Source organism: Syzygium oleosum, unplaced genomic scaffold, assembly GCF_021117445.2.
Source record: "Syzygium oleosum isolate NSW1041296 unplaced genomic scaffold, Sole_v2.1 Sole_v2.17, whole genome shotgun sequence".
Taxonomy (NCBI): Eukaryota; Viridiplantae; Streptophyta; class Magnoliopsida; order Myrtales; family Myrtaceae; genus Syzygium; species Syzygium oleosum.
Genome location: NW_026607501.1, coordinates 7869320 through 7893311, shown reverse-complemented (window position 1 = coordinate 7893311; position 23992 = coordinate 7869320). Strand labels below are relative to the sequence as shown.

At 39.0% G+C, this 23992-nt stretch overlaps 3 protein-coding genes across 3 annotated transcripts; all 3 read right to left on the bottom strand.

Annotated features, from left to right (window-relative positions):
* Nucleotides 1–1840: 1840 nt before the first annotated feature.
* Nucleotides 1841–15640, bottom strand: LOC130134588 (galactinol--sucrose galactosyltransferase-like). The gene is made up of 4 exons (XM_056319356.1): nt 15025–15640; nt 3174–3596; nt 2671–3059; nt 1841–2553 (listed from the first exon to the last, which is right to left on the bottom strand). Exons 2-4 carry the CDS (start codon nt 3340–3342, stop codon nt 2473–2475), a joined length of 639 nt encoding a protein of 212 aa, XP_056175331.1. The 5' UTR covers nt 3343–3596; nt 15025–15640; the 3' UTR covers nt 1841–2472.
* Nucleotides 15135–16837, bottom strand: LOC115678965 (galactinol--sucrose galactosyltransferase-like). The gene is made up of 2 exons (XM_056319067.1): nt 15905–16837; nt 15135–15749 (listed from the first exon to the last, which is right to left on the bottom strand). Exons 1-2 carry the CDS (start codon nt 16367–16369, stop codon nt 15135–15137), a joined length of 1080 nt encoding a protein of 359 aa, XP_056175042.1. The 5' UTR covers nt 16370–16837.
* A 146-nt stretch (nt 16838–16983) lies between these two features.
* Nucleotides 16984–23092, bottom strand: LOC115678925 (FKBP12-interacting protein of 37 kDa-like). The gene is made up of 14 exons (XM_030602436.2): nt 22976–23092; nt 22829–22880; nt 22670–22734; nt 21950–22017; nt 21790–21826; nt 21089–21176; nt 20905–20969; nt 20740–20817; nt 20131–20178; nt 19684–19737; nt 18703–18864; nt 17819–17888; nt 17405–17460; nt 16984–17310 (listed from the first exon to the last, which is right to left on the bottom strand). Exons 1-14 carry the CDS (start codon nt 22997–22999, stop codon nt 17152–17154), a joined length of 1026 nt encoding a protein of 341 aa, XP_030458296.2. The 5' UTR covers nt 23000–23092; the 3' UTR covers nt 16984–17151.
* Nucleotides 23093–23992: the final 900 nt, after the last annotated feature.

Genomic DNA, 23992 nt, shown 5'->3' with positions numbered 1-23992 from the left:
TATGAGGGATATAAGCCGGATAAAATTATCCTATGAGAGAAGTGGGATAAATGTGGATGGGATTTCTAATATCCATAATAAAAAAGTTATTTTTCTCAAATAACAAACTTGTTAAATTCACAAAATTAAAAGAATATTTGAAAATAAATAAAATTTCAATTTTAATATATAAAATTCAAAATAACAAATAAATAACAATAATTTCATTTTTATTTATTCTTATATTTATTTATATATTCCAATTTTTTTTATATCTTATGATATAAATTTCATATATATAAATAAATACATTTAGTATGTGTATTTTTATTACATATTTTAGGTACATTAGTATATTTTAAATTTTAATAAAATTTTATTAGAGAATTATGGAAGGAGAAAAAAGAATTAAAAAAGAGAGGGAAAATAACAATAAAAAATAAGCAAAAAAAATGAAGTAAGTAAGAGTGTCCGGAGAGATTTTATCATCTCCATTTGTGCAAACTTTAAGTTCATTTACATTGATATGATGTTCATAGCAAATAATGGACATGGTAAGATGTGAAAAAATTCGGCTTTATTACTGTGATTCACCAAACAATAGATGGGATATAGCAAATCCCTTGGATTTCATATCTTATCCAATCCAGTCATATCCCGACTAAAAATCCAGACGATCAAACGCAGCCTAAGGGTATATTCATCTAACCTAGAACTCCTAACACAAACCACCCTGACGCTACTCTCACAAATCAATTGTATCCTCCCCTCTCCATCACCCACTCTTCACCCAACGTCACCGAGTTCTACTCACAAGGGTACAAGTACGGGAGAATCACGGTCCGTAACACTAGTTTACTACTACTAAGAGTGGATCTTCACGTTGGAAGTAGGCTCACGAAGCACGTATTGCTGTCGAAGCATGCTAGGACATTCATTTCGACCCAAGAAATAAACACTGCCAAGAATGCAATTTGCTCCTGTTTTGACAAGGTTGTTTACTGATGAACTAAAACCTCTGTTTTGACCCTATGAATTCCACCCAACTATCATTCCACCATGTTTTTCCATCCTTTCTCAAACTTGGCATCTTTTTTTCCTTTTTGGCCAGGAAAAGGAAGGGGACATCAAGGACAGTAAAGGACCCAAATTTCTTCACCCCCATCAATTGCTAAACGATATTTAGGTAAAGATCGAGGCGGGAGTGGACCATGGCCCTCCCTCTGAAGTCAAATGAGTACTCAATCATGGAAGAACCAGGCTTGAATGGAGGGGAGGCCATTGTGTCTGCTAATCCAATAGCCAAACGAGTCATTTAAACAGTACACAAATCAATCTTGCAGGCCTTTTTTCGGCCTCTCTCTGATGCAAAACCCCATCATCTCTCCACAGTCCCTCTCATTCCAACTCTCTCCAAACTCTCTTCCTTTGTCAAACTCCAAATGACAGATAGGTCCACCTATGTTGAACTTGTCCACCAATCAAATGGCTGGAGCGTGATGTTCTAGCTTCCCTAAGGGCATTAGGAGTCCAGCCTCTTTTGTTGGAACAAGAACACGGCTAGAAACATCCACACCAATGCTTGTGTTCGCTTGGGGCGCGCGTGTGAGAATGAAAAGCGAAAAGACATTAGTGGAATTCTGCATATGGGGTAGATCCGTCGATAATATTTAACTAATGTTTTTGAATGAATGGGGGTCTTGTTAGATATGTTAATGAGTTTTGACTTAGAATCTCTCTATATTCGCCTCAATGACATGCTGGAGAAAAGCATGCTTATACTTGAAAGAAGAAAATAAAACCACAATCGCACGCAGCTTGTACTGCAAGAAGCTAAGCTAGATTATGACCAGTTGAAAGGTTATATGAAATATAGGTTCACATTTCACCAAGTTTTTCATACAGCTTACTTCTGCACACAAGGGGCCCAGAATTTCTTCACCTTCATTGACTAAATAAACCGATTAGGTAAAGAAAAGTTAGGGGGACTAGAAAATCACTGGGGAGTCAAAATGAGTACTCAATCACAGTCAATTTGGACGAACCAGGCCATGGGACTTGAATGGAGACCATCATGTCTGGTCCATAGCCAAACTTTGCATCCACACCATCCATCTTGCAAGCCTTTGGCCTCTCTGATGGAAACACCCTCATCTCTCCGCACCCTCTCACCCCAACTCTCACCATGCTCTCTTCTTTGTGAAACTCCAATGACTGAACAGCCCCGCCAGTGTTGAGCATGTCCACCAGCCCAATGGGTGCAAACTGGACTGGTTTTGTTGGGAGGACGGTCACCGTAGACACCGTGTGGAGCTCATAGTCGAATGGCTGGAGAGTAAAATCTAGCTTCCTCGAGGGCTCTAGGAGCCCAAGCCTCTTTTGCTGGAACAAGAACAAGGTGAAGACATCCGCGTCTTTGACAGACATTGGCGGATTTGCATTCTTCCATTCTACATCCTTGGGACTCGCGGTGCAAGTTATCTTCCTTGAGAACTAGGAATGAGACTTATTGGTCCGTGCTCGGCCGCACCATCCCCCTCCTTGACAGTTGAAGAGTCCTACAACACCTGGATACTATTCACAGCAGAAGAGAATTTCATTCAGTTTGGTTGAAACACTTCACATGATTCATCGTTATCTCAGCTGGTAAAACAGGATAAGATTCGGGGATCGGCTACACAACTAACTTACTTTGTTAACATTCCAAACCTTGAGCATGGTCTTCCCATCATGCACCGGGTCATCGAAGAGGCGGTCTCGGGTTGGAAGCGCATGGTACTGGCATCTCAAGATGGACCCATCAGGCAAAACCAGGCTTCTCAGCAATTTGAAGTTGTGCTGTCCCACCTGATCACTCACATACACAGGTCCTCCAGAGATGGCCCGAGAAGCGGCGTGGAAATCGGCACAAGGGTGAGTGGATTGGAACATGTCCCAGTCAGGGCGCATGAAGTTCCCTATCCACAGGCTATTGTAGGGACAATGCACCATATGGCACCCTTGGAGCCAAAAGGATGCCATCAGATCGCCGGATGGGTCGGTGCACCAGAAATCGTCGCCCGTAATAAACGAACAACTTCCTGAAATTAATCGCAGAACAGAGCAAATATCACAAACTTTGAATCAAAACCACTCCAAAATTTTCCAGCACGAGGATATTCAGAATCTGGTTGAGTTCAATGTGAGCGACGTACCGACATGTCCAAGAGAGATGGTCTCTGTCCCCAAGAACATGAAGTCATTGCAATGCTCCATGCTCGCAATGACGCCCTTCCCCTTGAAATTCTTCCTCACGGAAGCGGTCAGCGCTTTGTAATAAGCTTTCCCGAGCTCCACCCGACCACCAAAGTCCTCAGCTAACATCTCAAGTAACTGCACACACGGATAATCCTCTTGTTTACTGCTCAGATATGTCCATGACGAATCGGTCACATGATGAAATCCTAGACTAGGATTCTTCACATTCACAATGCAAGTTGATGCTCAAAACAGCTACAATTATAATGGAGAATACTCGCCTAAGTAATGTCCTCTATCAATATTCAATTCATATACTTCAATCTTTCCCGTATAAACGTTTGGCACTGTCCTTTTCGAGTCTCAAAAATGTCGTAGAACTGAAACAAACATGACGTAGTAAGGAATAGTACCTTCGAAGTTCTAAACATGTCATATTCATAACCCAGAACGAAGGGAAAAACCAATTTGAATGTGTTAGGGCTATCACCTAGAGGGGGTGAATAGGTGATTTTACCAAATTGTATGATTTAAACGTGCGGAATGAATATAGTCGAGGTCAACAACTCGTATGATTAATATCAGATAGATGCTTATGACAAACTTATAAATTGTCGTCAGATGATTGCGTCTAATAACTAAGACGATGTTCTGATGAATTTGTTTGACAGATATGTATGCAGTATAATGTCAGTAACAATAAATAAAAGTTTAGGGATAGAGAATACTGTACACAGATCTTTATAGTGGTTCGGCTTTATCAAGCCTACGTCCACTCTCTACGCTGACAGCCTGTTGGCTGTGTTTCACTATTAAATCACCAGAAGATTACAATAATAGTGTTTCTCAGATGATAGACCACACTATCACGTACACTCTTTACTCAAGTAATTTTCTTTCTACAACGTGAAAAACAGTAATTACAAGTGTGTAAGATCGAAGCTCTATTCAGACTTTGAAATTCTCGATTCTGGTTCTTCTTCTTTTTCTTGTACAACGTTTGCACTCCTTTTATACTTCTCTACCTCCAATCTATGCGTTGGACAGTCTTCAGAGGATTGATCTCCAAATCAACCCGTTGGAGATTCTTCCCAAAATAGGATGTATAACCGTTAGAAGAATAACCATCATCTCCGAGTGATTTGATCGCCCATATAATCAAATCAAAGTTTCCATAAGTATAGTTCTTCGTATTTGAGGAACGATCTTGTGATTACTAATTAGGATATCTTAAAATATCAATTTAATTATCCTGCATAAACTTGCCATAAATAACACTCATTGAGTATGACGAGTAATTTTGAGTCTAATGACAAAGTCCTTTGATGATTTAGTATTTACCTGCATCAAATAACTTAAGTGTAATTCTGGTCAGTAATAGATTGTTTTGTCATTCCTCAAAACTCATTAGGGATTTTGCTCAACATTCTCCCCTTTTTTGATGATGACAAAACTATCTATATGTGATGTAAACACAAAATATAGTCTATTTAGATGATATAACTTTCGAAACATATACTCTGAAATATAGTAGTTCATATTCATATTCTGCCGCTCCCATACTTCATATTCACATAACTTGCATTCACATCACATCCATCCTTTATAATACTTCTCCCCCTTTTTGACATCAGCAAAAAGGATAAACATCAATAAAAATGCAATAAGAGATCAGTATTCAAAGTTGATAGACAAAGTTCACATCATAAACAAAAATCAGACAGCCAATGTAGAATCATAAGTCAATATTCAGAGTTCACACCAAGTCAAACACATAACAAAAATAATTTAGGAATGATAAGGAAGAAAGATATGTAATCAATTTTGCGGATTTTCTAAAGGGACTAAGGGTCATGCGGGTTCAAATGAAGAAGTTCCAAATGGTGCAGATAGGAAATGCATTTGGACAAGATGGAAACTAGAAATTTAGTTTAATCGTTGCTCAATATGTTATGAGAGTTGATGAATCCAGCCTGTAGTGTTAATTTCTGCAATTTGTACGTCAGTTCTAACTTGAGCCTTCAAATTGTTGAATTTGGCTGCCATCAAGTCCTTGATCTCCTGAATTCCTTCTTTGAGTTCATTGCGGAGTTCTCGAACTTCATTCTAAACTGCAGCTTATCTCCATCTTAGATCTGTAATGGCTGCATGGTCTGACATGGATGGGGAGATGTTGTATCCAGAAGGAGTATGAGTGTGCTGAATGTCAACAGATGCTGCTTCCTTCCCTTTGCCTCTTGGTTGAGCTTTAGATGGACTGTTTTCACAGTTATTGCCTTCAAGAGGAAAGTCTGCAGAAGTTGCTGCTGAAGGAGCTGCTTCTTGTGCATTCTGATTGTGGTCATTGTCCGCAACATCTGGAGCATAGTCGTCTTCAAACTCCGCCTGCATTTCTTCTAGATTAATGTTATTTTCCTCATCATTCTGAGCATTTTCTTGCTCAAATTCCTTATGCATTTCTTCTTCATGTTCAAACTCCCCCTGTCTTCTAGAGGGTTCTTTATCAGTCTCTTTCTCAGCAGTGGCCATTTTCTCTTGCTGATTTTCCATGACTACTTTGTTGATAATGTCACTAAGTGAATTCATCAAATATTCGTCCTCTTCTCACAGTCTCTAAATTTCAAGCTGAGTGACAGCATGTCTGTCTGCACGGGCTTTGTACTTGGCATTTTGAATGGTTAGCCATTGCATAAGCCTTGACTCCTCAAGGCTTCGTTCATCAGCTTGAGACTGTTCAGCAGATTTGTCATTGGATATCTGCATCTCATTAGAATCACTGACCACGGCTTGAGTTCTTTTGGCTGGTTTGTCAGTTCTGGAGGCTGTCGGCTGCACTTTTCTCTTTCTTACTAAGGGTTCAATTGATTCCTCCTCATCAGAATCATGAAAAATGTTAATAGAGCCCTTGTTTTGTGCATTCATCACTTCTGCAAGAATGATCTTACCCTTCTTATCCTTCCAATTTTCACCATCAAATCTGTATCCCATCTTAGTCATCATTAGTTCTCCAACTGTCATAATTTGAAGAGGTTTACCTTTGAGTTTTGCTGGTATGGAGATTTTCAAATACTCAAAGATGGCGGTGATCAAAGCTCCATAAGGGAGTTGACATTTACTCTTCTTAACAGTTCTATACATTTGAAGGAGAATCATATGTGACAGAGAAATAGGAAAGGAGGTTTGAATTGCCCAAATCAACTTGGCCTCATAGCGAGAGACATCAGTTTTGGAAGAACCTTTGGGTCTGAGAAAATTGATGATGATTTTGTACAGGACAATTTAATTTAGAGGAAAAAGAGAGTGAGATACATGAGATGTGGAGCCTCTGATGAAAGAAGAGTCACCAGACAATCATCGATATGCCAAATTTGAAGTGATAGGAATAAGAGAGAATTCTGTATGTTTTACTCCTAGAATGGCAGCGAGATCAAAGGCTGACAACTTGTAATCTTGTTGAAAAACAGAGAACTCAATTTCAGAAGGAGAAATGAAAGACAGATTTGAATAAAAGTAAGCCATAAGCTTTGGGTAGACTTTGTGAGGGAGAGAGCACATTCTTTGAAAATTAAGATTTTCAATCAGACACTGAATTTTGATATTGAAATTTTCAAAGAAGCTGAAGTCTACAACTCTGTTATTCATTATTCTTCTTGCTAGAAGAGAGTTGTAAGCAACTTGATGAGTTTTGTTTCTAAACAAGCTATCACTTTTCTTGTCATTAGCAGGAATTCCAAAAATGGGTAAAAACTCAGCAAATAGTTTTTCATCATTATCCTCCTTCCTACTATCAATGTTTTTGCTTTTCTGCCGTTCCTCTTCACCGACGAATTCTTCTCTTTCAACATTCGAAAGTTCTCCTACTTTCTCTTTTCCTTTTCGAGAAACTCCTTTCTTTATGGTCATAGGGGTTTCCTGAACATTAGAGGATTCTCTAAGAACTATCCCCTTTTCAGCAATAGGCAATCTTCCAAGCCTTATACCCTTCTCATATTCTTCCATAACTTCACGTTCAGATAGAAAACCTAAAGTTTTACATACAGCATTTACCGTACTCTGGTCACTCCGATTTTCTCGAAGTACTCTAAGGGTTTTTACTAGTCGTCTTGCCATAACAAAACTATCACGTTCTTGAACAGGGATACATGGAGATTTATTACCTGCAGATGATTCCTGCTCAGAGCCCAAGTCAGATATATCGATTTTCTCTGCTTCTCCACCTTTATCTACTCTGGTGAACATTCCCGCGATTCTGTTCGGTTGTCTGGAACCCTTGATTCCTTTCTTTGATTCAGTGGTAGATTTCGGTGTCATTGAAGAGATTTTTGAGTTTCCGAAGTGACAGATGAGATCTTTTAGGGTAAATCGTGTGTTTAGAGATCTTTAGGGTTTCAGAAAGTATAATGTGTGTTCGGAAAGAGTGTGAGAGTGAGAGAGAAGATGAAAAAGGTTTTAAACTGAGAAGTACAATATATCGGTTTTTATAAAACCCTTTTTGGAAACTGTCAATTGACAGTTATGGGAAATTTCGGAAATTATATTCCGAAAATTTTGGGATTATAATTCTCAAACGGTATCAATCAAAGCAACTAATTTCAAACAATCACGATATTTAAAATATATGAGATATACATACCTTTTATAAGATGAGTTGCGCGCCAAAATCAGACACTTCAAATATATGCTTGATCAAATAAGTCATCAGATGCAATGAAAGTTTATTCTGCATATCTCAATAAAGTGGGTTAATGATGTTTAATTTATCTCTAACAAGCTCAAAGCTTTTCTTCTCTAAAGGTTTTGTAAAAATGTGAGCTAATTGCTATTTAGTGTCTATAAATTGAACAATTATATCTCCTTTTAAAATATGATCACGGATAAAATGATGCCTAATATCAATATGCTTAGCTCTGGAGTGCAGAATAGGATTTTTGGTCAGATTGATGGCGCTGGTATTATCACACTTGATCTCCACAGTTGAGTCTTTGATGTTGAAATCTCTCAATTGTTGTTTCATCCAAAGAATTTGAGCACAAAAACTACCAAGTGAGACATATTCTGCTTCTACTGTTGAAAGAGCTACTGTTTGTTGCTTCTTTGAATACCATGAAACAAGCATGTGTCCTAATAATTGACACGTTCCTGAGGTGCTTTTCCTGTCTATTTTGCAACCAGCATAATCAGCATCAGAATATCCAATAAGAGTAAAGTTTGATCCTTTAGGATACCACAACCCAAGTGTAGGATTGGTGCTAACATATTTGATAATTCTTTTGACTGCAGTAAGATGAGAGTCTTTTGGTTCTGATTGAAATCTTGCACACAAACAAACACTGAATAGAATATCTGGTCGTGAAGCAGTTAAATATAAGAGAGAATCAATCATGCTTCTATATAATTTTTTATCTACTGATTTTCCTTTTTCATCCTTGTCTAATTTAATGGAATATGACATTTGAGTATCAGTCTTTTTGCAATTTATCAAACCAAACTTTTTCGTAATTTCCCTGGCATACTTTTCTTGACAAAGAAATGTGCCATTTTTAGTTTGTTTAATCTGTAATCCAAGGAAGAAAGTTAATTCTCCCATCATGCTCATTTCAAATTCACTTTGCATCATTTTAGAGAAATTTTTACACAATCTTTCATCTGTAGAACCAAAAATGATATCGTCTACATAGATTTGAACAATTAAAATATCTTTACCTTTTCTTTTGATGAATAGGGTAGTGTCTACATTACCTTTTGTGAAACCATTTTGTTCCAGAAAGCTGCTCAGTCTTTCGTACCAAGCACGTGGTGCTTGTTTGAGACCATATAATGCTTTCTTGAGAGTATATACCTGATCAGGCTTGTGAGGATCTTCAAAACCTAGAGGTTGTTCAAGATATACTTCCTCTTTGATGTAGCCATTAAAAAATGCACTTTTTACGTCCATCTGAAACAGTTTAAAATCACAGAAATAAGCATAAGCTAGTAAAATTCTTATTGCTTTTAACCTGGCCACTGGAGCATAGGTTTCATCATAATCTATTCCTTCCTCTTATGAATATCCTTTGGCCACAAGTCTTGCTTTGTTTCTGACGACTTTTCCTTGATCATCCAGTTTATTACGAAATACCCATTTTGTTTCAATAACTAAATGATTTTTGGGTCTAGGAATAAGTTCCCATACTTGATTGATCTGGAATTGTAAAAGTTCCTCTTGCATAGCTTCAATCCAGCTTTCATCTTTCAATGCATCTTCAACATTCTTTGGCTCAACTTCAGAGATGAGAGCCATTGTATTTATGACTTCTTTTGCTTTTGCTCTGGTTTTGATTCCATCATCTAAATTTCCAATGATAAGGTCCTTGGGATGACTGGATTTTTACTTCCAGTTTCTATTGAGTCTTTCATCGTTTTCATCATTGAGATTTGATAATTCTTCATTGCCTTTTTGGTTTGTTGATTCCTGAGCTTCATCATATCTTTGATTCTGATCATTTTCACTTACCGTTAATTCATCAGATGCTATGTCCGGTTCCTCAGATGCTGGGTTTTCAGTGTCAGAATCATCTTGTTGAGTCTGAATTGTGTCTTCAAACTTGACATTTAACGATTCTTTCACTGTTTGAGTATTTTTATTATATACTCTGAAGGCCTTGCTTGTTTGTTGAGTATCCAAGAAATATTCCTTCATCTGACTTTTCATCAAATTCTATTTGAAATATAGCAAGCTGTTGAAACAGCTTCAGCCCAAAAATGTGCTGGAGTTTTGTTTTCAAATAGAAGAGTTCTAGCCATTTCTTGCAAAGTTTTATTCTTTCTTTCAACTACTCCATTTTGTTTTTTTTTTTTTTGGTAAGTTAAGTATTGTATAAACTTTTCAAAGCCATGCTTACAAGGATGGTAACCGAACACAAAAACCCCGCACATATAGCGACACCTAAATGTGTCCCAATAGGTGCAAAAGTGTTACGGCTAAACAAGGTATGAAAGCAGAACAAGAAGGCTTAAACATCAGCCAACTAACTATAGAAGTTACAATGAATGAACGCAAAAACAAGTTACGCGAAAATGGACGATGAAATGCCCCAATTAGTTTGGATCTTCCCGTTGCGGCGAGTGTCTTGAACAGGTTTCATGGATAACCCTCTATCCCGAACAACCTTTACAAGATGATTGCGCATAGCCTGTAGAAACAAGGGATGGTTCCGAAAAAGGATATGATTCCGTTCGGACCAAATAATATGACATAAGGCGCCAAGAGAGAACCGAGCTATCCGATGATGGAAATTGTCACCATTAATGTATTTACTAGCTCATCTTAGATTATCTATCCATGGTTTATTCCGCCAGGAGAGATTGCAAGTGCTTGCCCAAAACAAAGCGAGGGAACCCGTGCATTGGCACCCAAAGAACAAATGGTCTATTGAATCCGGTCTACATTTACAGAATGCACATAGTCCTTCCGGGATTCTCGTTGTAGTTGAGTAAAACAACCTGAGTTGGGAGTCTATTTTTCGAGATGAGCCATAGCAAAAAGGCATACCTTGGTGCAATGCTACGGTCCCAAACAAGGGAGCTCCAAAACACTTTTGGACGCTTGATTCTGATCAACTCCCAAGCTGTTGCTGTGAAGAATGTCCCAGAAGAATGGCCTTGCCAAACGAATATATCAGGAATATCGACAATCGTGGGGAGCGGGTCTGTCCACGAATTGAAAATTTCCATAAAAGAGGAATCATCCCATGTAGAGGATAGGAAATCATGGACAGATGCGTTTCTTGGGATGCCAAAGGAGTAGATTTCTCTATTAGAGAAAAGGTCAGAGAGAGGGCCCATTGGGTGCCAATTATCAAACCAAAAAGATACAGATGAGCCATTGCCTATACGCCAACGAAAATGTATCCGAAATTGCAGCCGGATATCCAGTAATTTCTTCCAAGCCCATGAGTTCAGGAGTATAAGGTGAAGAAAAAATATGTTGAATACCATTTTCATTACAGAAATAAGAAAAATTTTGATTTTCAAATTCTCTTCCATGATCAGATTTAATGCTCGAAATAGTGTAACCCTTTTCATTTTGTACCTTTTTGACAAATTTTGAGAAATATTCAAATGTTTCATTTTTATGAGTCAAACAGAATACCCAAGTATATCTTAAATAATCGTCTATAATAACTAAACAGTATTTCTTACCTCCAAGACTTAGAGTTTGAGTAGGTCCGAAAATGTCCATATGAAGTAATTGCAAAGCTCGGTTAGTGCTTACATAATTTATTGATTTAAATGAACTTCTTACTTGCTTACCTTTAGAGCAAGCTGAACATAATTATGTTCTTTTAAAATTTCGTTCTGGCAATCCTTTGACAAGTTTCTTGAAAGCTATTTTAGAAATTAACTTGACACTGACGTGTCCGAGCTTCATGTGCCACTGATCAGATTCTTCTTTTATGGAAACGAGACATTGCAAGTCATCAGACTTTGTGTCTAGTAGGTAGATGTTTCCATGTCTTCGACCTGTAAATGATTGATCGTTGTCTTTACTTATCCCAGAGCATTTGTTTTCTTGGAAAGTAATTCTGTAACCAATATCACATAATTGACTAATGCTAATTAAATTGAAATTCAAACCTTTAACAAGTGATACTTCATTGATGATGAGATTGTCGATTCTGACAGTTCCTTTGCCAATTATTTTTCCTTTGTTGTTGCCTCCAAAGGATACACTTCCTCCTTTAATTCTTTCTAACTTAATGAATTTTAGAGGATCTCTGGTCATGTGTCTTGAGCAACCACTGTCAATGTACCATTTGTTCTTTCTTTTCTTTGCTACCTGCAAAAGATAAGTAAGTCACTTTTTATTTGGTACCCATATTTTCTTGGGTCCATTTTGGTTAGGATCAGTTATTCTCAGAATATCTCTCTGAATAGGTCTCCAAACCTTTGGACAGTCACTCTTAAAGTGATTTGAATCACCGCAATTTATACATTTTTGTGAAGTTTGACCATTGAATTTTACAAACTGCTTTTAAAAGTGATTTCTGTAATTAAATTTAGAAGGTCTTTTCTTTAGTCTTTCTTTGACATTCGGAAAAGAATTTTTCAATTCAGTATTTTTATCAAAACCTAGACCTGATTTATTATAATAAGGAATTTGAATTGATAAAATATGATGAAGATTTTTAGAACCTATTGAGAATTTCTTAGTTATATTAGAAATGTCATTTTTCAAAAGTTCTTTTTCATTAGAGATGTGATCAAAACTTTCCTTAGAAATATTTTTCATATCAGAAAATTCCTTTTTCAATGAATCATTTTCCTTTTCAAGAAAATCTTTATTCTTCTTGATAAGATTAAATTCTTTTTGCAAGAAATCAATCTTATCCTTTTGCGAAATATCTTGCCGTTTTAAAAGATTGTTTTCCTTTTTTAAACATTCAATTGATTCATCAATTTCCAAGTTTTGAGTCGTACTTCTTAGAGACACAATTTCCTTCTTCAATATAGAAATCTTTTTTAAGACAGTTTTATTAACAGAGATTAATTCATCAATATAATTTGCAACTGCTTCAGGAATATTTGAATTACTTACCTCATCTTCTTCATCAGAACTTGATTTAGAGTCTGATTTTGCCATCAAACAAATATTGGCAAACTCTTGTTCGCTTTCTTCATCCTCTGAATCACTCGATGTTTCAGCTTTGAAAGCCTTCTTATATCGTTCATATTTTCCTTTGTTCTTCTTGAGAAAGGGACATTTGGGCTTTATGTGTCCATTCTTTTTGCAGTGGAAACATATCACATCTTTGTTTTCTTCGTTTTCGGCACTGGATTTCTTCTGAAAGTTTAGTTTCTTGGCTTTTGATGGCTCAAAATTCTTGAATTGCTTCTTTGACTTATTCATCTTCACCTTCTTTGCCATCTTTCTCAATTTCTTGACCATTAGAGCCAACTCTTCATCTTCATCTTCATTTTAATCTATATCTGTGTCATCAGAATCAATATTAGTTTTTAAAGCAATGGACTTTTTACCTTTGGGTTCTTCAATTTCTAAGAACTTTTTAGTTTCATAGGATTGAAGAGTTCTGATAAGTTCGTCCACCGTGAGTGGTCTAATCCCCTGAGTTTCTCGAATAGAAACTTTAATGTTGTTCTATTCTTTTGAAAGAGCTCTCAGCAACTTGTTCACCTTCACAAGTTCTGAGATGGGATTGTTTTGGAATTCGAGCCCATTTACTATTTCAGTGAATCTGCTCTGCATCTCAGAGATTGTTTCTTTTGGTTTCTGAGTGAAGGACTCGTACTGCCCAAGGAGGATGTTGAGATTTGTCTCCTTGACTCTTTCTGTTCCTTCATGGACAAGCTTGAGACGATCCCAAATTTCTTTCGCAATTTTGAGATTTGCAATTCATTTGTATTCAACACTTGTCAGACCTTATATATGGCCGTTCTGATCTTTGCATCCAGATGGATTCTTCTGGAAATTTCCTTGGCCGAGAGAGGTAAAGTTTGAGGTCTGATTTGCTCTCTAACTCCATCATAAGAAGGTGTCTCATTTTGCCCTTTTGAAGTTTCTAGGGATTTTGTTTCGTTTGGGATGATTCCATGTTCAACAATGTCCCATATGTCTTGATCTATTCCCAAGATGAATGTCTTCATCTTGTTTTTCCAGACACTGTACTCAGTTCCATTGAAATAGGGTGGTCTGTTGTTATGACCTGACTCAGCATTACTAGCCATCAAGAATCGTTAACTCAGAAGTAAAATAACATTTCAAAGAAAAATGAGCACTAGGCTCTAATACCAATTGTTAGGGCTAGTGTTATCACCTAGAGGGGGTGAATAGGTGATTTTACCAAATTATATGATTTAAACGTGCAGAATGAATATAGTCGAGGTCAACAACTCGTATGATTAATATCAGATGGATGCTTATGACAAACTTATAAATTGTCGTCAGATGATTGCGTCTGATGACTAAGACGATGTTCTGATGAACTTGTTTGACAGATATGTATGCAGTATAATGTCAGTAACAATAAATAAAAATTTAGGGATAGAGAATACTGCACACAGATCTTTATAGTGGTTCGGCTTTATCAAGCCTACGTCCACTCTCCACGCTGGCAGCCTGTTGGCTGTGTTTCACTATTAAATCACCAGAAGATTACAAGAGTAGTGTTTCTCAGATGATAGACCACACTATCACGTATACTCTTCACTCAAGTAATTTTCTTTCTATAACGTGGAAAACAGTAATCACAAGTGTGTAAGATCGAAGCTCTATTCAGACTTTGAAATTCTCGATTCTGGTTCTTCTTCTTTTTCTTGTACGACGTTTGCACTCCTTTTATACTCATCTACTTCCAATCTATGCGTTGGACAGTCTTCAGAGGATTGATCTCCAAATCAACCCGTTGGAGATTCTTCCCAAAATAGGATGCATAGCCGTTAGAAGAATAACCATTATCTCCGAGTAATTTGATCGTCCATACAATCAAATCAAGGTTTCCATAAGTGTAGTTCCTCGTATTTGAGGAACGATCTTGTGATTACTAATTAGGATATCTTAAAATATCAATTTGATTATCCTGCATAAACTTGCCATAAATAACACTCATTGAGTATGACGAGTAATTTTGAGTCTGATGACAAAGTCCTTTGATGACTCAGTATTTACCTGCATCAAATAACTTAAGTGTAATTCTGGTTAGTAATAGATTGTTTTGTCATTCATCAAAACTCATTAGGGATTTTGCTCAACAGAATGCAATAAACTAATCAATCATAAAAGTAAAAACAAATTTATACTTTTTAACATACATGAATCACATCAATCTTGACTCCATCTATCCCCGCCAATCGAAGGTGCGAATGGAGTCCATCGTACATCTCGTGCACCATCTCAGGCGGCACCAATCCAATCCCGTTATTCAATTGACAGCCAAATCCTCCATCGTCATCTCCAAGCCCAGCGACAACACCGGAGTCAAGACCTGTGATTCAGGCATACCCGGGGTATCTGGTCGGACCCCGCCCCAACACCCGCACAACACTTGCCACACATACACATGCTCTACAGTCTCAAACTCCTCCTTAAGGTCCCTAACAAAAGCACCCATGCCCTTCTCATGCGACGCCTTAGGGCTCTGGTAGTCTCTGAACTTGTAATTTTCCTCAAACCTTATAAGCCTACACGGCATTTGCTCGCCGGCAGCCGTCCTATTCATGTCTTCTCGATCTGTGATCGGGTCATCATCAGGACATATCGATTGCCAGCCATCGTCTATGAGGACCAGGCCCGGCGGGCACCCGCCCTCCACGAGGGACTTGACCCCTTCACGCACGCCACTTGGGTGGACCTTGAGATAGAACCCATCCCAAGTGCACCAACCAAACTTGTCCACAATGCCCGGTGGGGTTTTCTCTTCAAGGAGCTTGAAGGTCCCCAGGTGGGTCCTTAGTTCTCTCATTGCTTCCTTGATTAGAACATAAGGGTCATCCCCAACATGCATGTACAAGCACCTCCTAAAGCTTGAACTACACACCTGCAAGGACACAGAAAGTATCAGGCTTCATAACTTGAACAGTTAAGGAATAATCTCTAGCTAGAGTTGTCAAATGCCGAGTCTAATGAACGTATATACATTCTTTTTGGTGATGGGTGCATGAAAAGCCTAAAGAAAATGGTATAAATTGTCACCTTGGAGGAGCCACTTTCCACGCAAACATCCACGTAGTCGTCAACCCCAGGTCGGAGAGAGGCCCGGAAAGGGCCATCGATGAGCGGAAGTAGCAAAACGTAGGGACTACCGGCGTCGTTCCTGTCCAGCACCATCATCTGCATCTCGTGCTCCACGTCTCCCCCGTTCGTCCCGACCCAGTGGGTGGTCCACCACACCTTGAACCTGAAGACGCTCATGAAACTTATGCCCCTCAGCCTCCCCAACGGAGCCACGTGGCGGCTCCTCACCTCGGCATCGAACCCCACGAAGCACGCTGCTGCGGCGGCTGCTGCCTTCTCGGCCCTGGTGACCACGACATTGCGGGGGATCGGGTGGCTGTTCACGACGAAGTTCGAGCCTTCAAGCGCAATCCACAGTTTTGTTTCGGAATCAGCAAGGCCCGTTGCCTCCACGGCGATCTTGGTCAGGCTTGGAGGAGCCATGAAAATCCGAGCTGTTTCCTACGAAGAAGGGCGGGATATAGCGAGAAGGTAATGTTTTGCAGCTACGTAGAGACCGGAGAAGCAGGGAGAAGATTTGTGACTTCTCCTTTATGTGCAGAACAGTGATTGTTATATCCGGGTACTATGGTTTGGACTTTTTCTGAAAGTCGAATGAAGAAAACCCGAGGTCCAAGGTCATATATATACACACACACAATACATGTGCATTAGAACAAATTTCGATTAAACGAACTGCTGTGAAAACGGGGTTCTTCATAAAATTCTAGCTTATGGATTTCAGTGAAAGTCATTCACAATCTTAACGACGGCCAAGCCAATTCTATTGTTTTTGGCCAACAAAGCATTTTCTGTAGATCAACTAGTGTTCTGTCGTTCGAACGCTAGAAAGTCGGAACCCGACGACACAGTCGGACCGAGGATGCCGTGGCGGAAGCAAGCAGACCCGTCTTGAGTGAGGTGGCTCGGCTTGACTTTTGACAAATCAAGCCTGCACTTTCCGCTCAGCAATCCGCCGATCGTGCCACCTAGACTTGGTCGAGACGCTCCACGTTGAGCTTTTTTGCATGGGCCTCTCTCAGATGCTACCAACCCAGTGACGTGAACATGCAGCCAATTATACTTCCCAATTTCTTTTTTTGCTTTTAGAGCGCAAAGAAAGGCTTGAGGATAAAAAATAAATCTAACGTACAAGAAAAAACAAGACTTGAGGATAAACCCTCCAAAGAAATATGACGGTCCAATAAATAAAATTCATGTTTTAATCAACTCTCTACCATCATCGCTTCTTGTTTCCCCTCAATAGCAGAAACTCTATCGCTCATGGCATCAGGTATAGTTCTCTGCTGCTGCTGCTGCTGCTCGTTTCTTAATCTTCTCAGCTCCTGGTCCTTCTCTTCCAACTTCTCTTGCAGGATGAGCATCTGCAGTGAAGAAAGAGCAAGGCTGTGTCAATCTCTCTCTCTACCTTGGCTTACAACTATGCACGCACAGAGAGAGGGGGAGAGGGAAAGAGACCATTTCATTCGACTTCTCAACGTCATTTGTGAGCCCTTCCATGTGTTTATACAGTCCTGCATGCAACAACCACGGCGTACTTTGCAAGTTAGTGGCAAATACAAGAGCCTTGCAGGAACATGAACAAAGAAACCATTGTATATTTAAATACTATTATATACACGCTTGACCTCAAACTCCTTAATTTCCTTCAAAGTAAAAAAGTGAAATTGTTCATGCAAACACCAGTCTCTCGGATCATTCAGCATCCAAGCATCCAAAACAGAAAAATAAAGTTACAAGACTAAAAAGTAACAAACAAATTGCTCATGACATTAGACACGTAAAGTTCTCTTGAGCTAATAGCTACAAAAAGAGCCGTACAAACTCGGAAGACAAGGACGAGCACGTATGGAGTAAAATGCATATTCAGACCTTCGAATTGACTCCGCAGCTCTGCGTTCTGCGACTTTTGTAGAGCCAGTTTCATCGATAATTCGTGTATCTGCAAGCCGGAAACAGGGGACAAACAAGTAAAGGCTTATTCTCAAAGTAGTTAGACAGAACCCAGACCCAGCATAGCTTTTCACAGAGGAGTGCTGTTTTCAACTATATTCATAAGACTATAGATAGTAATGGAAAGGGTGTTGTAAAGGCATACGAATTAAGAAACTTGTGCCCAAGTAGTCATGGCCACGGTTCGGAACCGGCCGGTTCCCGCCGGTTCCGGTTATCTTTTTATTTTTTTATTTTTTTATTTTTGCCCGTTGCCAAGGCAGCCTGCAAAGGCTGCCCTGGCAACGGGCCGCAGCAGGGCCTGCAGACGTGCAGGCCCTGCTGCAGGTTTTTTTTTTTTTTTTTTAATTTTTTTTTTGGAACCGGTTCCGGGCCAGCTCCAAAATTGCTGGAACCGGGCCCGTAGGCCACGGGCCGGTTCCGGTTCCGAACCGCGGGCCCGGTCAACAGGCTGGGCCCGGGTTTGACCGGGCCGGTTCCGAGCCGAAACCGGCCCGTGGCCATTACTATGCCCAAGGATCCTCTCTCTGTTTGTTACAACTCGTGAATCTTTAACATGGTTTATATCACATCCAAGCTCAAATGCTTTGGTTGTTCCACAATGTGATATCACAAAGCAAACCTTGTCAAGACTCGATTATGCGATTCAGATCAGGACAAGATGCATAGGAGCTTAAACAAGCTTTCTGAAAACACTGAGCCTCAGTTTTCTCCATAACCGTTACTATAGACTTTGACTCAAGCGAGAAAATACATTACTCAGTAATTCAAATTTGCAGCATATCAAGATAAAGATACAGAACCTTTCCCTCAGCTGCTTGATTCCCAATCTCCTCGTTTTCCTCTTGCAGGGTCCTGCATTTAGCCATGAGCATCTTACCCATCTTGCTCTGTGGAGTGAAAGTAACAGCAGCAATATGATCCTGCAACTCCTTCAACTTCTTGTCCTTCTCCTCTACCAAGTTCTAGCGATAGAACAAACATTCAAATTTAAGAAGCAATAGCAATGAATAGGTTTCTTTTCCGAGATCCACACCCAAGGTCAGAATTATCCAAGTCATATGTGGGGTCAAAAAGGATATTCATATAGCATATGGGGGAATGCAGTAAAAGTAGGGCTACAAAAGCAGAAGACCTTAATGTCGTGAAATCAGCTAGTCCGAGACCATGAAAACTGAGTTTTGATTACAGCAATGCACATTCTGTTATTTTGACATATTAAAAAGAAAAGACAAGAAGCCACTAAGAACTTGCACATGAAATCATTAATTTTACTTGTGGCTTTACAGAGAAGGTAGATCCTACTCTGAGGAAATCCTAAAACCAAGGAAACCAAATGTCAGGTAAAATTTTTAGGAGAGTCAGAAGAGTTTTAGCAAATATTTTAGCAGGAAACACATATACATTATAAAAAACAGCTGGACCCATCTCCCATTATTGAAAAAATTCTTGTCAAAGGACTTCAAAAAATTTCTAAACAAAGTCTTAACTTTAGTCGACATTGCACCTAACAAAAGGATTCTTTTACTAAGAAAAATGATGAGAAGCGTCTTCAAGCAAATGTGCCATGGAGATGTAAACTCCCCCATGCAGAGTATATGATTTTTCTTGTGATGTGTACTTTTCCAATTAAATACATCGCCCAACTTTCTCAACTAGTGTCTTTTGCCCCAAGACACTTGTTAACAAGACACTTTGACTAAAACAATGTCCATATAGCAAAGAAAATGAAAACCTAAGTCCAATATCCAATCAAATTTCAATTCAAAAGTTCAACAACGGACCTTTAGACGGGTGAACTCTTCATGAATTGCCGGATCTAGTAACAAGCGCCTTGTCTGTCAACAACACAAATATGAATAAGCCAAAAATAAGATGCCAACACCAAAGCGATAACTTGCACACAAATTAGTGGCTCAAAAGTTGGCCATTCCTAAGAATTACCCAACTGAAATAGACTTACGTTACCAAAAGTTCCCTACGAGCCATAAGAAAATCTTTTGCATAGCAACAGCCAGCCAATCCTAATTCTTTTTAACCAAAATATAGGTCTCATCCCCATCATCACCCAGGAAATCCTAGGGAAAAACACACTTAGGTAATCTACCGTGGCGTGTAAAAGCAAGAGGATTAACTGGCCAAGATACACGGTTAAATGAGATTTCACATGCATTCAGTTGTTACCATACAATAGAAACATATTTCAAGAAGCAAGATATATCCTGCTTTACCTGCATAGATGGTGGCTTGAGTTGTGCTTTTAAATCTCGAACAGCAGACTGAAATAAAAGGGAAATCTTGAGTTGGACAAAATGCATTATTAATATTACATATGGGAAGCAATTTTAAACAGCTACCAGGTGACAAGCAAACATCAAAAGATCCCAGATAACTATTGTGAAGGTGGCCATTATATACTACCCCTGAAGTGATTATCATTTCTCTTCTATCAAAGCTATTGTTCTTGTTTATTCTTCCTATTCCTTTTGTGGAAAAACTCTCTTCTTTTGTTGCCAAAAGTCTAGTACCTGTTGCTTTTCCACAAAGTACCTTAACAGAAATTACAAGAATTATCTTTTGATAGATTAGAATTCTTACTACAGAATCCACACTCAGTACAACCAAGGAGGCAAAAGATAATAAAAATAATCAATCTTCGTAACTGGAGTATCAATGCAGTCAGAATCATATGCATTTTGTTTTCCATCTGCTTGTTAACTAAAAACGCCTATATAGTTTAGGAGAATAAACATTTATGTAAAACAACGCGATATAGGATAAAACAGTATCACACGTACAAACTATTCTAACAATCTCCAAATCCACAATAAAAGATTCACCTTTAACTCTGCTATCTCCTGCTCCCGTTTTGCAAAGGTTACTATGAAAGCAGCTTCCTTTTTCTTTGCCTTTTCCAGCTAATAAAGGAAAATTGAATCAATAAATAACAAACCACTTTTGAGTGTAAAATCGAAAAAGGGAAAAGAAACATACTGAGAACCAACCTGCTCTCTCAATCCCTCTTCTGAAGATCTAAGCGTCTGAAGACAGTTGATTATCATCTTGGGATCTGCAAGGAAGAAGTCAGTCTATCAGAATATATACAGGAATAAGTGTGAACAAACCCTCTCATGCTCCTGTCATACATCCAAATCCAAAGATTAATACCCAGATTAACACGAAACTAACCAGCAGATGTCCCAGAGGGTATGAAGGACTCATTTTGGAATGAAGAATGCCACTTCTCAACCTCAGATTTTGCAGCTTCAAGTTCTGTCTGGAAGCCCAACGGTATCAACAATCCAAACAGTTTCAGATACGAACAAACAAACAAATAAATAGGTCATAGATCGAATCGCATGCAACATTCGCATTCTGCCAAGTAAGACCAGATCTCTATTGACATCAAACATTAAGCCATAATGGGAACTTATGATACAAGAAGAGCAGCATAAGTCAGCCGTCAGCCAAATGAATTGTGCACTTCAATTTGAAAAAGAAAATGCCATAACTACTTTAAAATACCATCACAACAACACAAACACGTGCCTTCAAGCTATGAAAGAGGTCAAACCAGGAAAAAGAGAGCATCTAAATTATCATCAACCAAGATGATGCCTTGATGATGGGGATTATTCGCGAAAAATATGTCACACATGGATGTGTAGCAAGTTTGAACATTTTGAAACCTATAATCGTAAAGAAACAATCCTCAATTTATTTTAGCATCTCTAGCACGGCCCTCATCAATGTTAAAGCTTCACAATAAACATGATTCTTGCACCAAGAAACGTACCACAAGCAATTAAACCAACAATTACACCTGCAGATGGTTAGAATAAAGATGCAGCAACGGATAAGATGACAAAGACCTAATGCAGAATACATACTTGGCATGTCGTAAGAGTTTCCTTGCAGTTCTGAAGACTGAAAAAAGAAAATATAAAATGTAAGAGATTCTCAAGCTGGATAGGTTGAGATACTTGTTGGAAGCATGCCAAAAGTACAAACCACAAAACAAAACAAAAAAAATTAAAAGTGCTTAATTACCTCTCACGAAGTGACAAGATCATTCCTGTAGCCGCACCAGGAGCATTTTCTTCTGCTTTTGTATTACCCTGTAACAAGAAAAAGAAATTACACTTTTACGCAGAAAAGTGATAATTAAAAAGAGGGGGGCACTTTGAAAATCGAAGGCCTGAGTGAAAATGAAACTCAAAAAATATATGTATGTAAGAAACAGGGGAAATGTGAACTTCCACAAATTACATCAAATAGCTTAAGATGCTGGGAATCAACTGTTCGATGATAAGCATAACACGCAATAAAACCATAACACAGCCTTTAAGTTAACTATTCAAGTGAGGGAACAATGGGAAAAGTCTCAATGGTCGCTGTATCCCAGAACAGAACCAAGAAACCAGAGAGCTAAAAAACTGCAAAGACGAACATTCTGCAAGGAGCACCGGTCGACAAACAACACACGACCGAATGATCGTGCTCGTGCTCGTGCGCGCTTTTCATCGTATCGATAGAATCAAATTGGACCAGAGCAAACTTAAAGCACTTTTATCTGGCCAACAACTGAAGTGTGAAAAACTGTATGACCACCAGCAGACACGCACGGGCCACCAAGAACACTGCAATTCATGCCCAGCACTCTCTGCCACCCGAATTTACGAGCACGCATTTCCACAACCAGCCCAAAATTGAAACGAAATGGGACGCCTGCTCGACGCCCCGACACACTAAAAAACACACAGCAGGTACCTTCTTGGATCCGAAAAAGACATCGTCTTCATCGTCCTCAATGTCTCCGAAACCCCTCTTACTGCCTGAACCAGCAGCACCGCCAAGGTAAATCGCCACCGAAAGCCGCACGAGACATCAGAGAAAGATACATCAAATCAAAATGCGAGGTGGAAGAACCTGAGCGCCTGGCATCGTGAGCCCCGGGAAGATCTCCTCCGAAATCGTCGTCCTACAGCGGGGAAACGAAGCATTAGGATGCTGCAAACCGGTGAAACGAAGCATTCACGGCGGAACGGGACCGCGCCAGGAACGGAAGCGACTCACCTCGTCGAGATGGGTGGAAGCCATGGGAATTGGGGAGAGAGGAAACCCTAGAAATTGTCTTCAATTCTCAATTTCGAAGGTGGTGGTGGTTTTAGCCCCAAAAATCCTAAATTCCATGCCACTGCATAAATCTAATCTACTTTTCATCCTACCGATGTACCAAACTTGTATCAGTAACTCAAAAGTATGTTCCGTGGACTTGGTATGACCCAAAAGTATACTCCATTAGTTTATAATGGCAATTGAAAATCTAACGTGGCGAATTTTAAACCGCTGTTTATGGACGGAACTGTAACGGAAAGTATTTTTGGGTAACCAGTATAAATTTGGAGAACGTTTCACGACGAAAAGTTAAAGAATTTTGTTGAGATTTTCGTCATGTGCCGACCTATTTACAGTAGGTGAAAAGCTGGAGAGACGCACTGATCGGTGATAGCAACGTAGGTTGTGTCGGAGGACATCGGCCCTTGAGTTGGACGGTGATTGAAATTTACAGGCTTGCTTTTGGATTAGTATGGATGTAATGGCGCTAGTTAATCCAACTTTCTTCTCATGACTTATGTAATGTGTTGTGTTTTGTTTGGGCATATGTATCAAAACAATAGTTACTAATATTAATATAAAGATGTACGTGTATATTAATTAAACTTGTTGGATTTCTTGTATGAAATTATGTGAATATTTCATTATGCTTTCCAACCAAAAGCAAGCCTGTACATTATTCAACCACCGTTCAACTCATGGGATGATGATCTCCGGCATCATTAAGTCCCCTCCATCGTCATTTTGACGCCTCATAACGTCAACATGGATTCTTTCCAATTACTCATCTTTGTAATTACACATGCGAAATCACAACAAATATTTCACAACATCCCTGAAGAAAATCACATGAGTTTCATACTATGCATATCTTCAACTTTATACAAATACCAGTAGTTATTATCACAACAAAATAAATATTCCTAGGAAGAAGGTCGGGTTTACTTGCACCACTACTCCCATACTACATAAAAA